At 33.5% G+C, this 18,579-nt stretch overlaps 1 protein-coding gene across 1 annotated transcript in view; it reads right to left on the minus strand.

The window, feature by feature from the left end:
- CNTNAP2 (contactin associated protein 2) overlaps nt 1-18,579 on the minus strand; it is a 1,236,760-nt gene that overhangs the window by 621,333 nt on the left and 596,848 nt on the right. The window contains exon 4 of the mRNA XM_081971635.1: nt 16,121-16,268. Within this exon, the coding sequence (XP_081827761.1) occupies nt 16,121-16,268 (148 nt within the window). The remainder of the gene's footprint in view (nt 1-16,120; nt 16,269-18,579) is intronic.

Here is an 18,579-nt window from a genome sequence, read left to right on the forward strand (position 1 = left end):
CCTGCACTCCCCCTGCTTTTGGCACGCGATGCCAAAAAGGTTTACCATCACTAGCATAGGTGGTACCTGGCTCAATAGTAGTAACTGTGAGAGGGATCTTGGAGTCCTAGTGGACAATCATTTAAATGTAAGCCAGCAGTGTGCTGCTACTACCAAAAAAGTCAATACAATTTTAGGCTGCATTAATTGAGTAATAGAATCAAGATCACATGAAGTGTTGATACCACTTATAACACCTTGGTAAGACCACACTTGCAACAACTGCATCCAGTTTTGGTCACTACAATGAAGAAAAAAATGCTGAGATTCCAGAAAGAGTGGAGAGAAAAGCAACAAAGATGATTTGGAATCTGGAAGCTAAAACATATAAATAATGATTGCTAGAAATGGGTATGTCTAGTTTAATTAAAAGAAGGACTAGAGGTGACATGTTAGCAGTGTTCCAATATCTCAGGGGTTGCCACAAAAAAGAGAGAGTCAAACTATTCTCCAAAGCATCTGAGGGCAGGACAAGAAGCAATGGATGGAAACCAATCAAGGAGAGAAGCAACTTAGAACTAAGGTTAAAACAATTAATACTCCAACACTGGAAGTTTTAAAGAAAAGTTTGGACAACCATTTGTCTGAAATAGTATAGGATTTCCGGCCAGAGCAGAGGATTGGACCTCCAAAGTGCCTTCCAATTCTGTCATTCTATTCTGTTCTGTTCTGTTCTATTGGATAATAACCACTTAGAATACAAGTACAGAACTTACAGCTGCAGTATAGATATTGGTTGTCCGTAACCTATGAGCAAAAAATGTAAAAAAAAGTGTTTTACAGAACGTTCAATTTGAATAATGATGAAGATTAATGTAATTACCAAGCAAAGTGAAAACTGCAGCAGAATGCTTCATAAAAAAAAACACTCAGAAGCATTTAGTATTATTTTAATTTGAACATGTAACTCATTTGAATTTATTTGCCAGTACATTCTACAATGATTTTAAAGTGACTTCTTGAGTGTAGCAATGGGACTGACTTGTATGAATCCTGACTTTTAAATAATTGTACTTAGTTGGATTTACCAATATCATAAATTGTATGTTTTTCAAGGCTCATAAGGAGGCAAGAAAAAGCTGTACTCTTCTTTTTAGAATTACAATATAATATGTTTCAGCAACTGTTACATCGTGATAGCATAGTCAACAAAACAGGGTTATTAATGTTCTAGCAACTTCTCTATACAGACAAATATATTCATGTTCACGTTCATATTCATATTCATGTTATCTGAAATGAACTGCAGATGGCTATCTCAATCTCATTCTAATGTTGGACCAAATCATTACTGAAAAATTAATCTTAAGTTATTTATTAGGCTACTGTAGAAATCTAGATTTTGCACTAATTCTGCCCTATGTATAATTTATAGAACGAAGCAAATACCCCTAATTAATCCAAGTATTTTTTAAAAAAAAGCTCTTATCAGCTTACTAAATTCTAAATACAGACAAATATGCTATTACTTATGTGAATAACATAGTAAAATATTAATAAATTGCATTTGAAGTGCCATTAAGTATTCCTACATCTTTTCTTTGAATACAAATTGTCAGTGTATCTTGAAAGTCTAGATTATAATATTTTTATCTATTATGCTGCTATTCAAACATACAGTGAGGTGGGTCTTAACATCGCAATGACACAACATGCAATCTTGGGGCTCCAGGATTGCTGTCGATATCTCTGTTGCTGGAAGATCCTTTTGGATCTAAACTGTTCTGAAGGAATGGTGATAGTGAAGGGCATATCTTGCTGATCTCAGGGGCATTGCAAAGCCCCTGATTGATCCAGGAAAAAGCTCTTTTTGCCGGCTATGAGAGAACCAGCCAATATGGCTACAGAAGATTGGGACAAGCCCCTGAAACAGAAACAGCACAGGAGAGACAGTGTGTCAAAATGGTGAGAAAAATCTTTATTATTAGAGAAGAGAAAACCCAAAAGACTCAGAGTTAAAAAAAATTGAAGACAGAAGGAAACAAGCAGTGAATTTACCCTGGTTTAAAACTATCGTGTTATCTTTTTCACTTTAATTTTGTTTGTTTTATATGGTCAGACTTTTTACATATGCTCCTACTTTTAAACTGGACTAGTCTTTTTTCCCCCTTCTTCCTCTATACTTTTCCCATTTTTTGTGTTTGTGGATTAAAACCTCTTTCATCGCGAGGCTCAGCCGATCATAATCTTTAAACAATTGTTTTCTCTTTCTGGAGAAAAACCCTTTCCGGAGTTTGGAGTTTAGAAAAGAGAGCCAAAAACAGAGGGAAAAGAAGTAACACTGCCATCTAGTGGCTAGAGGCTTGGCAACGTCTGATATTACAAAGCTATCAGCTTGGTTTACTGAAAGGGTCAGTGGAAAAAACTTCACTGAATTTGTTTGAAACCTAGCAAAAGCCTTGGATGTTTTAGCGGCAGTGTCTATAACTTGGAAAAATGGCACTATATGAAGAAGAAAAGGAACTAACATTGCAAAAAAATATATTAGAAATTCAAAAACACAATAACTACAGAGAGAATTGAAAAGAGTCTTGAATTTATAGATCAAAATACAAAATATCAAAATACAGAAAGTACAGATGGAAGAGTTGAGAATACTTATAAAACAACAATGAAATTTGAGGACAGAGTTCAAAAAATTACAGAGACATATGAAAGTGATAAGAAAATTGTTGACATTGACAGCAAATAGAGTGTGGAGGGAAATGATAAATGCGGAATACAGAAAGGAGAGATCGATGAACTGGAACTTACTAAATTCTAAATATAGACAAATATGCTGTTACTTATGTGAACAATATAGTAAAATAGTAATAAATTGCATTTGAAGTGCCATTAAGTATTCCTGCATCTTTTCTTTGAATACAAATTGTCAGTGTATCTTGAAAGTCTAGATTATAATCTTTTTGTCTATTATGCTGCTATTCAAACATACAGTGAGATGAAGACATAGTTTTAATTAGTTTCTTACTTTTGCTGAAACTAGCTAGAAATTGACAGACTGTTTTTTGTTTTGTAGATTGATTCACATTTCTAATTGATACTTTCCTACCTAGTATGTTTGTCAGTGAACCAGTAGAAGACAAATAAAAAACAATTTTGCCATTCTGCCTATTATTTGGGCCCAAAGGAGAAGTTCTCCTCAAGTCAAGTTAAGAAATAAAAGGCCCACCTGCAAATAAATTTTAAAAAACCCATCAACCTTAGTCTTAGTCTACCAATGTGGGAGAAAATATCCAGTGGCTTAACTGTCCTCTGACGAGCTATCACTTGTACTATAAGTGAAAGCCCAATCAAAAGTTATGTATGCAGAAAAGAGCAAGTGAACTGGTTTTTCAAAACATCCCATATAGATGTTAGAGAAACCTAAGGAGGAGCAATTTGGAGGATTTGCCTGAGCATGTTCATCTCAAGTACCGGCACTCCAAAAAGGGCTATGGAAAGAATTGGTTGGTAACCAGAAGTGAAGGTCACATTGGGAGTTCTATAAGAGAGACTCATAGGAGAACATTTATTGTCTAAATTAATTTAAAATATAGCAGGAGAACTGCTTGGCCAATCTCCTGGTATAACAAGGTAAAAGACACCATTTTTGAAATGGAGAGGGGGAAAAAACAGGCTTCCTCTATAGCAGGATACATCTGAGTTGAGGCTGACATCAACCTTGCAATTCCCCCAAGTGATGGTGCCGAAAGATCACCTGCTTTTGGTTAGTGGTTTGTGCAAAAAGCCTTTGGGAAAGATCCACTGAGCTCACTGGATCCGCTCTAAGCAAGACTAAGTCTAGATTAAACTTCTAGAGTATACATTTGTTTATCACTTAATTTGACCATTAAGTCACAATCTAGAAAATGAAGTTACAATGTTCAGGAAGAACTGTAATTTTGGATATCTTCATTTATATTCTATTACAGGAATTCTTATTCTGTAAAATAAGTAAAGACATCTCTCTGCATTTTGTATGTCTAATATTTTTCAAAATACATTTTTCAGACCTGAAAGGTATTTTATTTGAGATTTCAGTTTGTTAAAATGTATTATAAAAATAAATCATCATATAGTCCATGAAATATGTGGACTTTGAAAAAATATAATTTACATTACAGTTAAAAACTCTTTTGTAATTCCTTCAGTATATAACCATTTCCTTAACTGAACCATGATGTGTGGAAATGAATTCCACCTGAATAAAAAGTGAAATTTCCATAGCTGTAGAGTTAAGATGATGACAAAATAATGGCTACCATTTTTAGAGCCAGCTTTTGAGTTTTGGGCTAGTTGACTACAGGAAACAATTATTGGTCTAGTCTTCAATTTAATCTTCAGGAAACTTTATCTATTCCACTGGGTAGCAACAGATAAATGATCAAGTCAGATTTTTTCTCTAAACGGAGAGCACTGAAAAATATGTTTATATCACCAGTCAATGAAGTTGCAATCATAAATGTGCCATTTATAAGTACATTTCACATGGAAATTAAGGGAGATAAAAGTTTAACTCTTGTGGCAATACTTCCACTTTTGACACAGATGCCAGAAACAGATAATGAAATAAAAATAAATTATATAATGTAATTATTACTTTTGAAAATACATTCTTTTTAAAATGCTTATTGATTCAGTTAAATTATTTATATCTTACATATTATATTTTTTCTTATTGTTAAAAATCTTATTTTGTCATTTTCCTGAAATACTAGAGAGAATTCTGGTATTACTCAAAATCTTCTAAACATTATTTGGGCGACAGAAAACAAATTGTTGTAGCAATTTTCATACACTATCTTTCAACATACATAGCACAAACACATGTCCATCTGAATCTGGAATTCATTTTGACCTAGATATTCAGCTCCAATTCTAGTTTTGTGCTGTTTAAGATTCATCATCAATTTCCTAGAGTTATTCTTTCCAAGTCAAGGGAAAAAAAGAGTAAATGATTTCTTAACTCTCTTAACTCATGAGGGGCATGATAGCTCAGCTATTAATGATGCTGAGCTTGTTAGCTGGAAAGTTAGAGATTGAGAGATAGAAAGATAGAGGACTCCATGAAAATGTGTTTCTAGGCTGCCATTCCTCCTGTATGAAAGGTTATATGTATTATTGTCTCTGCTGTTGTTAGAACTTCCCTTACCTTACCTCTTATGGCAATCAAGCAAACCTCTGACAAAAGCAAAGCTGATTTCTGATTGTATTGCAACACTCGACCTTATGCATGGTTTTCTTATAAATGGATCTCTGTTTAATTAGTTTCAATCATGCAGTAATGAAGAAATAGATCTAGAAGAAATGGTAAGAAAGAACACCCAGAAGACTGCTTAGATGGCCAGAAAACAGTATTTGAGTCCTTGTGAAAGGTACACTTTTAAGAAACATTTTGCTTCATATCTTCATAATCAAAAGAAAATGATGACACACCTCAAAATAGCACCATGGCTTTAATAATCCAAGACTACAGTTTAAATACTGAAGCTCCATAAAAGTAAATAACAATAGTAATGTGACTTAACACTTATATTCTACCTCACAGTGCTTTACAACTCTCTCTGGGCTGTTTATAGAGTCAGCATATTACTCTCAACAATCTGGGTCCTCATTTTACTTACCTCAGAAGGATGGAAGGCTGATTCAACCTTGAGCTACTCAGAATTGGAGTGAGCAGCGAGTTAGCCCTGCAAAACTGTATTCTAACCACTGCACCACCACGGCTTTTAGGCTCAAATGTTTTTGAAAGTATTATCTGAATTACTTTGTTGCTAACTAGTGGTCATCCAGTTACACCTATTGAAAACACAACTCCCACCCACTCCAGTCATCATTTTTCTTGCATTCTGTCACATTTAAATTTTAATTAAGACATGATTGAATCAAATGGTGAAATATATGATTTAGTTAAGAAATGTGAGAAGTCTATTGATACGAAATCAGTGTTTTTTAAAAAGCTCTAAAATTATGTAGAATGCTCCTGAATCAAAACAAATAGACTACATGCCAAACATTTCTGATACTATAAGGAATGAATCCTTCAGTGTCAAAGTAAGGCTTTACTCTCTAATGGCTCTTCCTTAATTTGCCTATTGAACATAAAAGGGACAAGAATCCCTTCAACTCAGCTGACAATTTTAAATTTTGGATGTTATTTGACATTGCAGTAATTAGAAAACTGAACAAGGAATAATTGGAATCAAAGAACTGGTCTCTTGGGGCAAGAAAATGACAGGTCATAGGAGAGACTTTAACAGAAAAAAGTTCATAACACAGAACAAAGAATGATAAGGTCAGCACAAGAGGTATTTTAGTAATGTACCAATGAGAGACATACAACTCCCAAAGTTCTTTTTGGCTTCTTTAACTCAGTAGTCAATAAAAGCAATGCTGAATCAGCTTACTTGGTAGTTATTGTCTCTTGTGAACAATTATCTATGTTAAAAGAGCAAAGAACTTAAGTTAGTCTTTTATCAACATCTCAGAAGAGGTCATATGTGTCTACTAGAACTTCAGCTCTAATGTCACCAAGTGCAATCAATTATTCACCTTTCTGCAACCTGAAAACAACTGGACAAAGAGATTTCCTTCTCTCACTCTATTGGTTATGTGTGTGTCTGTGTGAGTGTGTACACACATGCACAAACAAAGAGATTCAATTTATACATGTATGTGTATATATATGTATATGTGTATTTATATATATGAAATCAACCAATGCAAATGGGTAGGTAGAGTTTTTAAAATATTCCAATCTAGGGATGGGAAACAGTGTCTGACCCAAATTCATCCAGTCAGTTTCCACTCCTAAGGGAGGATTAGACAACTAGAATCTCTTCTCATTTCTAATCCAGCACCATAGCCATTTCTCTCTCTCTCTCTCTCTCTCTCCCTCTCCCTCTCCCTCTCCCTCTCTCTCTCTCTCTCTCTCTCTCTCTCTCACACACACACACACACACACACACACAGATACACATCATTACAGTGAATATGTATTTTTATTACAAAATTAGCATGGGATATGTTTTATTTTTGTTTTCCTTATCTTTTCTCTAAGGAATTCAGGGTGTCACCCGTATTAATTCCTATTGGCCACTTTCATATTTTCTCTATAGAATTTCACAGCTTCAGTAGCTTTCCATTTTTTATTTCATGTTTATTAAAATTTTATTTTATCATATAAAATATAAAGAAGAGAAGAAAAAAATATGAAATTATAGGAAGGAAAGGAAGCAAGGAAACGGGTGTGTGAGATACAAGGGGAAAGAGAAAAAGAAAGAAAGGGTGGCATTGACTTCCATCTCTTCTTAGCACAGTACAAGATAAACACACTCCAAACTCAATTTTTTGCTTTTACACATTAATATACAACTAGCCATTCCTATAACACCAAATCTTTCTAATCAACAAAACCAACATTAAAGTTTCATTTTCTTTTCTTCACAAGCACAAATTCCAGAAGTGATATCCATATTATTTACTTTAACTTTCTCTTAATATAGGTACTATTAAATACATTTTCAATATCTTTTTCTACTTTAAGTATTAGATATATGAAAACAAAAATTACATTTTCAAATTTTGGGTTAAACCTTTCTTTCAGTTGCACATATCAAGCACAGGAAAATCCATCCAGTTAACACATTAAGTTTAAGTCACTCCTTCCAGCTTTTCTTCATGGAGTAAAATCTTTTTCTTCTCTGGAAGTTTTATCAAATACCTATAGGCCTTTCTTTTTATCACAAGATCCTCAACCTTGTTGATGTCCTTAAATGAAAAGTCCCAAATTTGTCTTTTTTCTCAATGCTCTTCTTTCAATTGTGTTGAGAGGTTTGAACCATAGTAGTGAAAGTTAATATCAGATTCTTCCAAAACTACGTTAAACTCCTCTGCATTTTCAGCAACTTGTGAAGTTGCCTCAGCATTTTGGTAACATTCTCCACATGTTTGTATCTCAGAAGTAATTGAGAGTTTTTATCATCAGAGAACAGCTGGTCAACAAATTGGCATATTTTATTTAGAAGCATATTTTTCAAATATACTGTATCTCTAATACTTTGCCATTTTGGCTTCCTCTTTTAATCAGAATCAGATGATTTTTAGCCACCCACAGCTAAGAAGATCAAGTTACTACAATAATAAATTACAATAATAGCATTCAATCTTATCTTTCTCCATCAGCATTTTTTTTCTCATCACACTTTCTTATTTGGCTTGCCTTAGCAACCTTCTTGTTCTTTGAGACAAAAAGAGATCCCTAAAATGGCAGGAGTCTTCAAAAAGGTATAGCATGCTGTAGCTAGAAAGAGCATCTTTTTAAGTTGACTTTAAAAAAGATTAATAGACATTGAAGGTGATTAAGAAGAGAAAGGCATAACGTATTGTCCATTTGAAAGGTGAATTCCAGAAGCCATTTTCCTATTTACAGCTGTATTAGAGAGTTCCAAAGGGAAGATCTTTGGTCCATCCTGGCTGGGTATGTCATAAAAACTGATGTGATGCCATTCTTTCAATTAGAAGATACAAGAGCTACACCCAGGGAAAAATCCTTTGGAGATCTCTCCCTGGGCATGTTCAGTTAGCCATCTTCCTGGAAGTCCCAGCTACAGTAACTTTCTAGAGAACAACACATTGAATGAACTCTGGGACTTTGAATAATTTGCAGTGTGCTGTTAAAAAAACAGATTTCTATCCTTCAGTGCATATGAATGCGAACATCACTTCATAGCAATTGTATTTTAGGCAACCAGCTTTAACAATTAAAACAGAATCAGACACTTCTAGTTGCACAATGCAAAGGCCTTTGATTTCAGATAACAAATAAACACTATACATAGAACATACAATGCATTTTCACATATAAATAGAGAGGGGTTGATAGTATTTTGTTAAGCTATATTATTATTTTGGGTATGACATTCCCTTATGTTTTTTAGCCTGTACTCATTCACAGAAATGATTCAGGTCAGAAAGGGGAAAGTAGGCAGAGAAAGAAAGAAGTATTGGAAAGATTGCATATTTAAAAGAAACAAGAAAGGAAAAGTTCCTATTTTGTTTCCAATTGTATAATTACAAACTACTGAAATGTGATTTCATTTCAGAATAAACTAAGCTATATCCACATTGTAAGAGTTGTGGGATAGGGAAGAGTAAATCTTATTCCAGACAGAGTCATTTTCAAAAAAGAAACAGATGGCAGGTGAGGAAAGAGCATCCCAAAATGCAGCTCATCCCCTGCCTGAAATCTTTCATGTGGCTAATGTAGACCATAGACTGGGAGTTTGAAGTTCAACAAGAGCAAACCAGTGGTTTATTTATAAAATCTTCTGTTTACTCATTCAGTGTTGACCTTCCATTGGAACTATAGATTGAAACATCAACTTTGCTCCAAACTCTTTAGCAGTATACTAAATTTACAAGTTTCCTGTATATCTCTATATGGAGAAAATACTGTATTTTGTATGGCTTCCTATTCCTCTACAATGAAACTATGCACGTATTCTTTTATTTACTTGAGATTGTATAGTGTGGGAGAAAGTTTTACAGTCATGTTTTTATTCCATCTTGATCTGCAGTGATTCATAGAGGAAGAACTGTAGTTTGGATACCCTTAAGGATTAAAAAAAAAGTCCTATTAGGCTGAATAAGTTCTACACTATAAATCTCCAGATGGCCATCAGCAATGGTTAGCAATTTCTGCAACCCTATGTTGCCATCTAGTAGTCAGCATGGTCAATAATAGTCTGAGTCTGGCTTTTGTGTTTTATGCGGCCTCTTTCCATTTACTGTTCATTTTGTATCCACCTTGGCAAATGTCAAGATTCCACTAAGGCTATGAGTATATGCCACCAAGACGTCTACTATAATAGAGAGTATCTGCCAACAAAATAAATCTATACTCGTCTTTACTGTATTTATACAACTGTCAGAAAAAATAAGCTTGGAACTCCACATTTCTGTTTCTTCAATGTCTTTCTGATTCTTGATGTTATCGGGCAACTTAAGGAAAATGTTTGTGGTCTCCTTATAAACCATTAAAACCAAAATGTGAATTTCTTTCAAAGAACTGTGTTTCTAATTAAAATATATTCTTCTCATGAGAATTTTTTTTAGTGATAAGTTGGATGTGTTCATCTGTTTGAAATAGTAGTTTTAAGTTTGCAGTTTATGAATGAATTTCTGTAGACTTATCCTGTCAGAGTTTCTGTATTTCTTTTAATGGTTACTTTAATATGGATTTCAGTATGACTATATTATGAACATTTCTCTTGAATGTTTCTTTTTTCCATTCATAACAAAACCAATCTTTGTTAGTCTTTGATGGACAGTAAATATATCTTCATTTACTCTATCTTCAAAGATGTTTTATCAGAATAATGACATTTTATTTCTTCATTTTTTAGTTATTTAATTATGATTTTACTGTATTATAAACTATTTGGAGGATCTTTGCTCAGGGCTAAAAAGCTATATATATAAATCACCTTATAAATATCACAATAAACTTAGGATGTAGAAGTAATCCCAGTTTACCAGTATGCTCCTGGATCAACAGGTGTGAAATTCTTAAAAACTGTGCCTCTTTGGCTACACTGGACACTCATGCAATTGTCCAGAGGATGTTTCATCTATGAACAGGGAATGTCATTAAAAGTAGATAATGTCACTTCAGCTACAAAGATATATTGCTGCCTTGTTCATGAAGAAGCATATGTATTCTCATTGGAAAGAACTGTTAATTCATTTTGCCTCCTGTTTCCTAGGTTTCCATCAGAGCTACATCCAGGAATAGTTATCAAAATGAATCAAAGAGTAGAATAGGAATTTTGAAAGCTAGTTTATTATCATGGTGAATGAGAAACACGGGGGAGCAGAGACTGAAAAGGAATATGTATATCCTGGGCAGAGCAGGATAAAATAAAGCCTTTAGTTACTACTAGCAAACAACCATTGATAGGCTGATTCTATCCAAGCTGTAAAGACTTAAAACTATGTAAACATGTTTGTGTACCTTTCTGACCTCCAAATAGATGTGAAAATAATCAGAACAGGTCAGATATTTAATAGTTGTGCTTAAACTGGATTGAGTAATGTTGAAAGATGAAAAGACGGGTCATCAGAAAACGCCTTATATATTATTTTAATGACTCTGCATTTCACCAATTCATCCAAACTTGGAAAGGATGATTTTTCCTTTGAATAATGCAGGAACTTTAAGCAACAAGTTTATCAAGCTTTGGCTTGTTCTGAAGCTGATAACAATGTGCATAGGCTATTCAGGGAATTGTGCAAGATTAAGTTAGTAAGATTTGGAGAAAGTAAGAGAATAAGACTTGGAAAAAACCAAAAGCTCCTTTATACCATAATCTAGCAGTTGCAATTCTTTCTCAATCTCTCCTGCTCTCTGTTTTTAACATTTGAATAAAACAGGATGATATTTGTGAAGAAATTACAAATTAGGGGGTGAGGCAAATTTCATAGAAATCAATACAAGAATTGTTGAGTTTCATTACATTAAAATGAGATTTTGGATTTTATTTGTTTGTCTGAAAAGAACATCCTTCTTCTTTAGGAACAAAATATTCTTTGACAAACAGCCAAGAAATATCAGGTTCTACCTAAATACATGTAGCAGATAATTCATGCTAATAATAGTTATTGGTGAGTATCATATAGTCATAAAGTTGCTTAGGGTAGTGACATCGGTAGCATATAAATTTAATAAATAATATAAAGTTGGAAGGCACATAAATCCAATGGTATTCTCAGTGCACGAATCAAATTAGATCTTCTCCATCAGGTGACTGTCTGATTTCTGCTTCCAACCATTTACCACATGGGCTTTTTCCAATTGATTCAAGAATTTTTTTCTTCGTTAACAATAAAGGAAAAAGAGATCAATTGAAGTAGTTGGTAGTGTTGATTGTTTTGTGAACAAGTAGTGTGTGTCGCTAGGATAACTTCTCATCAATATTTCATCAGTAATGATGTCTGGGACTGAAAGCCAGAAATTGCCCTTTCTTTCTTTTTGTAGAAATTGAGCTCTTATTGCTAAAGCTATTATTTACACTGTGTTAGCAGAATTATTAGTTCTAACACAACCTACCATGTCTTTCTTTTCAGACAGATGGTGTTAGCACAATCAGGAAGCAAGGGGAAAAAAGTTTTGTTGGAAATTTCAGTCACAATTCTGCTTGTACATCTCTCACCGTAAAGATGAATATCACAATGTCAAAACAAAATTGTATCATTGATGTGCATAAACTGGGTACATATTAGACTGTACAACAAATTGATAAGAGTGCCATAGACATATAAACAAGGATTGTATGACTAAAATGTACTAGAATGATACATTGCTTTAAGAAAAATGAATGTGGATGTACCAACAGTATACATTTTCAAAAAATAAGGTGGGCCACACAGCCTATTGAAATAGTATAAAAATAGGCATGCCACTAAAAGTTAAACAAACAAACAAACAAACAAACAAACAAACACCTAATTATGTGGGAAAATCATAATTATTGTGATAATCAATGTTTGCTATACTATTTAAACCTATCATTTAAAATTGTTGGAGAGTTAGATTGGAAGGAAACAAGTGAAGAGATCACTAAGAAGCAAAATATTATTTATGGAATACATTGATAAACATCAAGTTGATCTGAAGTGAGATGTCAGTTAATAAATGCAATATCCATTCCTTCTTTGTTATTACGATGCCTTACATAAGTTGTGAAATCTATCTCCCTAGATCATCATCATAGAGTTTAGTCCTCAACCCCGAGGAGAAACAATTGAAATTAGGAAAAAAAAAACTTTTAGGAATGATCAGAATTGAGTAAGATCAGACTGACTTATTCTATCCTGGAAAAAAAACAGAAAGGAAGCCAATTGAAATTATATTGCTCAGCCTTGGGATCTAATTTTTTAGGCGTACACATTACACATTCCTACATATTTTGTTGGTTGATTGAATTGATAAACTATGCCTAATTAGATACTTTCCACAGAGAAAAGAAGAGAAATTGTCTACTGAGGAAGAAATTCCTTCCTTCCTGAATTTATTAAGACAGAGTCACATTATTGTTATTTGTCACAAGCTTCTTTTGGGACTGTGCACTTGAACTAAATGTAGTAGCACCTAAGCATGTTCTAGTTTTCATAATCAAGCCATAAAACCATTGGAAATTCTGGACTCCTTCCAGAGCACTTATAGGTTGTCCTCAACCTCCAACCACAACAGAACTCAAAATGTATGTAGTTAAGCAAGTTGTTAAATGAATTTTGTCCAATTTTACAACTAATTATTCTTCCTTGTGATTACTTAAAAAATCAGGCACTTGGTAACTGACATATATTTATAATGGTTGCAGCATCCAAGATCACGTGATCATCATTTGCAACATTTCCAGATAACTTTTCATAAATCATTGGGGGAAGTTTGATTCTCTTAACAATTGTTGTGATTTACTTCAAAAGCTCATAATTTTGGGTGGATTTATTGATAGTCCACATCGCTTAACAACAGAAGTTCTTGTTGCAAATGTGGTTGTGAATCAGCAAGTATCTGCATCTCAAGACCCTTTATTAATGGCCTAACATGCTTTTCTCTGTATATATCTCCATAACATCTCCCTTTAAGTAGACCATAAGAAATTTTTGTAAGTAGGGATTTAAAATTCCATTTTAGTTAAAAATCTCTCTTCCTCTCTAATTGCTATCACTCAAAGCTACCATGTACCTTTTACACCCTAAAACTGCATCACCAAAAGTTTCTCCATCATATTGGAAATATTTGTTCCTGCAGTGGATGATAAATTCATCAAATACATGGGAAATGATATTTAATTTATTTAAAATTATAAATTTAATTTATGTTTTTTCTAGTCCACATCTGTTATGGGTGTACAACCTCAGCAAGCAGATCAAAGATTCAATGGCATCCACCATCTTCTTCTTGACCTTTCACTTTCTTTTAACTTTTGGCCTTTCATCGTTTTGCTTCATCTTTTATTTCCCATTCAAATCATTAATTGGTTCATTTACTTTGGTTTTTTTTTTAAATGGCTGCTGAATGGTAAGGATCTTTTTTCTCTCTTCCCACCAATCTGCTAGTTTTGCTGCCAAAGCTGGTTTTCAGGCAGTACTTCTGCCTGGATTTGCATAGGATCACTTAGGAATGACCCAACAATTTTTGGATGGCCATGGACTCACCTCAGAAGGGACTCTTGAAGATTCCTAAGACTCTAGGAGCAGTTGGAAAGTCACTGAGCAAATCTTCCTGTCAGCAATTACATTTTCTATGGGTATTAACCTTCACTTTTTGGATTTATTGTTTTACCCTGCTTTGTTGTTTTTAAAAGTTGACCAGCTGGTTGCATGCTGGTTTATTTCAAACTCCTGCTGAACTCCAGCTGTTTTTTTTCTTTTCCATTGATTGAACATTGTAAAACACATATTACTTTGCAAAGGTGAAGAAATAAGATTTCTTTGTACTAGTGATTGTTTCAAACACATTTTCAAATGTTTTTCTCGACTCTACTACAAGTGTTTGTATACTCTCAGAGCAACTCAGAGCACAAGAAAATATAAATACAAGTATACATAAAACTATCACTGGTTTCTGATCTACAGTAAGCAAATAAATTAATTCCACAAATATCTGGCAATTTTTTGGAATCAGCATAATATTTTTGATACAGTTCCTATGACAAATCTGTGAATGTGATCTAACAATATAGGATTCAAAAATAGTGGTGTGAATTTCAGTTGTTCTGACTCTTCAGTGCATTCTCTGTCATGTGAACAAACTGGTTCCTCAACATGGAAGTATTTTATGTAAAATTCAAGGATAAGACTGGAGACACTGCTGTGTAGACAAAACTATGTGAAAGGTATGAGGTGGATGATGGTAATGTTTTACCCCTCTCTTAAACATGTTTGGGGTTCTAATGGTAGTGTGACTGGCACCATAAACTGATGCATTTCTAAAAATAATGTGAAATATCAATGAAACCTATAGAGCTTTGGTATGACAGATATGAGTACAAACCATGAATTTCATTATCCTTTTCATTCACTTCCCTTAGGGCTTTTAATGCCTTTTCATACAATATTTTGTTCCTACATGGTTTTCTCAGAAGATTATAATATTCCACTTTTATAATATCAGTAGTATCAAGCAATAGGACTGACATAATGGTGGAAATTATAATGAGATCCCCAGGAAAATAAATAGAAAAGGAATTCTGCCTTGAAAATCAGAGCCGGAATTTTCATGTACATATATTACCCAGAGAGCACTGTAATGGGAAACAGTAAAATAATTTTAAATCAATAATTTAAAGTACATTGGAAATAGGCCCTTTATTGGTTGCAATATGAAGTTTCTTTAATTTTTATTTTATTTTTAAAGTATATATTCTACAGTGAAATGTTTTCCCAGGCAGCTTGCAAATCATTTTAAAATAACATATTAAAAAGAAAAGCTAGACATACTGACCAAACAGAAATGATTTCTAAGTAGCAACAGATACATGTAATAAGGCATGCCTAACATTAAAACTTGGATATAATATTTAAAATAAACAGAAAAACCTATTCCAGAATTTATGATTTCACATTTTTTTATTTATTTGGGGTTAAGACTACCCAATCAGTGAGTCAATATAAGATTGATATATCAAGCTGAGGATAATCAAAATGGGGGAAGAATGAATAAATGAAATTTTGCAACTAAGCAAAAAGGAAAAGCTGCCTCAGCTTATTATCAGTCCAATAACTGTAGACCATCTATCAATATTATTTCCCACAAAAGCAATGAAAAGTTCTGGTGTTTTGCGGAAGCTGTTATGATATTACAGCAAAGGTTTAATAATACATTTCAGATTAGAAAGAATAGTAATTAGTTATAGCTTTTTTATATACTGAACCTAAAATCTTTGTACTCAGGCATACTTTATATCATACTTTGTATCCAAGCATGGTATAAAGTATGCCTGAGTACAAAGATTTTAGACTAAAATATCATTATTTCAGAAGGAATTCAAGAAAGCAGCAGACAAATAGAAGAAAACTTTAAATAACTTACAATAAGGGCAGCCATAGATCTCAATCCTCAAACCAATTTGACCCTCTCCACTCCATTCCAGAGGAAGTATCCGAATGTAGCGGGCAATAACTGCATGCTGTAAATCATGTCGTACCACAGAGTCAGAATTTACATTTCCAGGAAATGCCTAGGGAGGGACAACAAAACAATAATATTATTTTAATATTTTGCCTATTTAGAGCCTACATACACATCACATGACTAAGTCTGTACATACACACAGACACAATCACATATGTGCAAGATGGAGGAGATTAGATTGCTTTTGTGTGCTGCTGTAATTTCAGTGATATTGTCAGTGCTGAGGGAAGTTAATTATTTATTTAACAAACTGATATTGTACATATTTGATATAATGATGTTAGGTGCCTCTCAGACGCAATAAGAGCAACATAAAAAAACCATATCTTTCCCAACGATGCTATTAACTGAATCACCCATGCTACTAACTCTGTTACACAAATCTATTCTATTCAATGCTTGAGGGAAAACAGTCCATGGAAAGCTAAAAGGCTAGTGCCTCCAGAATCTCAGTGGGAGGTTTTTGCAAATTGCTGAGATTACTAGAGGCCTCCAGGATCCTGCAACATTTGAAGCAAAAGACCTGAGTATGCCCACCCAACTTAACTTACAAGGATGGACAATACCAAGAACAAGAAAAGAGAGCCATCTATTTTTCAGATTGTTTATTTATTTAATGTATTTATTTTATTTATTTATCTATTAGGTTTTTATCCTGCCTTTATTACTTTACAGATAACTCAAGTCAGTGAACATATAATCTTTCCTCCTCCTATTTTAATTAAAATACATTTCATTTAAAGTTCAGAAAGCTCTATCCTTTGAACTCAAGCTATTTGGACAAATTATTTAGAGTAATCCACATTCATTGTATAAAGCAAATATCAGTCTCATCTCTATTACTGCAAAGAAATAATTCAAAGCTACTGTGGACTATGTATTGGCATAATTTTATCTTCTTTACTGACAGTAGTGCTATGGTATATTCAGAAAATTAGGTTTCAAAAACTGAATTCTATGCTATTTTCCACATTTCTTCCTTGCCAAAAATGTAACAATAGCTCACATCAATATTACTGTCTTTGAAAATATTAAATGTCATATAAACATAAAATGGAGATATTTCCTAAAAGATATACATATCTTTTAAAAATGGTGTTGTCAACAGAAGTTCAGTTTCTTAGACTATGGTCTTCATTATCCAGATGAAGGGCTACTGGCAAGGGATAGACTGTACCTCACAAGAACTGGAAACAATATATTTGCAAAACAACTGGCTCATTTTATCAAAAGGGCTTTAAACTAAAATGTAAAGGAGGGAGGGGGCAATCTTCCTGACCTATAGAACCTAATTCCAAGCAAAAACCACTAGATAGGCAATCACATAAGGAGGAAAGGGGTAAAGAGAAAGAAGAAATAAAAAAGAAAAACATAATGAAGTAGAGAATGATGGAAAGGATGGAAATATTAGAACTATTAACGACCTCCACTCCTTCCGACAGAAGCTTAAGACCCACCTGTTCCAATTAGCTGGCTTAGCCGATTTATAGCTCCATCTTTCACCTCCTGGCAAACATCTTATCGTGGAATTTTTAAGGGAATTTTAATCTTATTTGTATTTTAACTAATTATGGTACAGTATATTTTCTACCTCCTCCGTCTATGTCTATGCTTATGTATATGTATGCCATTTTGATATGTATTTGGTTTTTAATAATGACTGTACACCGCCCCGAGTCCTGCTTAGGAAAGGGTGCGGGTTATAAATAAAAGTTGATTGATTGATTGATTGAAATCACAGTTATACAGGACAAAATATAAGATACATATCTAAGACCAATAAAGGATTCAAATGCCCATAGACTAAGACTCAAGGTTTAGGGAACAAACAGGGTAAATGTAAAGTATTAGTTCATGAAGGCAGATATGATTCAGTTGCCATTATTGAAGCTTGGTGGGATGAAACTCATGACTGGAATGTACTGATGGAAGAATACAAAGTATTCAAAAGAAACAATCCTATCAAAAGAGGAGGTAGAATTGCATTATATAAAAATATAATGCAATAATAAAATATATCTCTATAGAAATACGTAAAACCAAGGATGAAAACCTTCTAGAATCCATATTAGTCAATATAAAAGGAAAAAATGACATTGCCATAGGCATACACTACAGGACACCCAACCAAACAGAGGAAATAGATGAAATATTTATTAATCTATTAAAAATATATGTAGGAAACACACCATTGTAGTAATGGGGAAGTTTAACTATCCTGATATCAACTGGGAGACAAACTCTTCAGCAATTGTGAGATTGAAGAGATTCCTAACCAACTCAGCTGACAATTTTGTCATCCAAAAGGCAAAGGAGGGAACTAGAGGATACACTATACTGGACCTAATTGTTACTAA

The sequence above is a fragment of the Natrix helvetica genome (genome assembly GCF_964273705.1).
Source record: "Natrix helvetica genome assembly, chromosome: Z".
NCBI lineage: Eukaryota > Metazoa > Chordata > Lepidosauria > Squamata > Natricidae > Natrix > Natrix helvetica.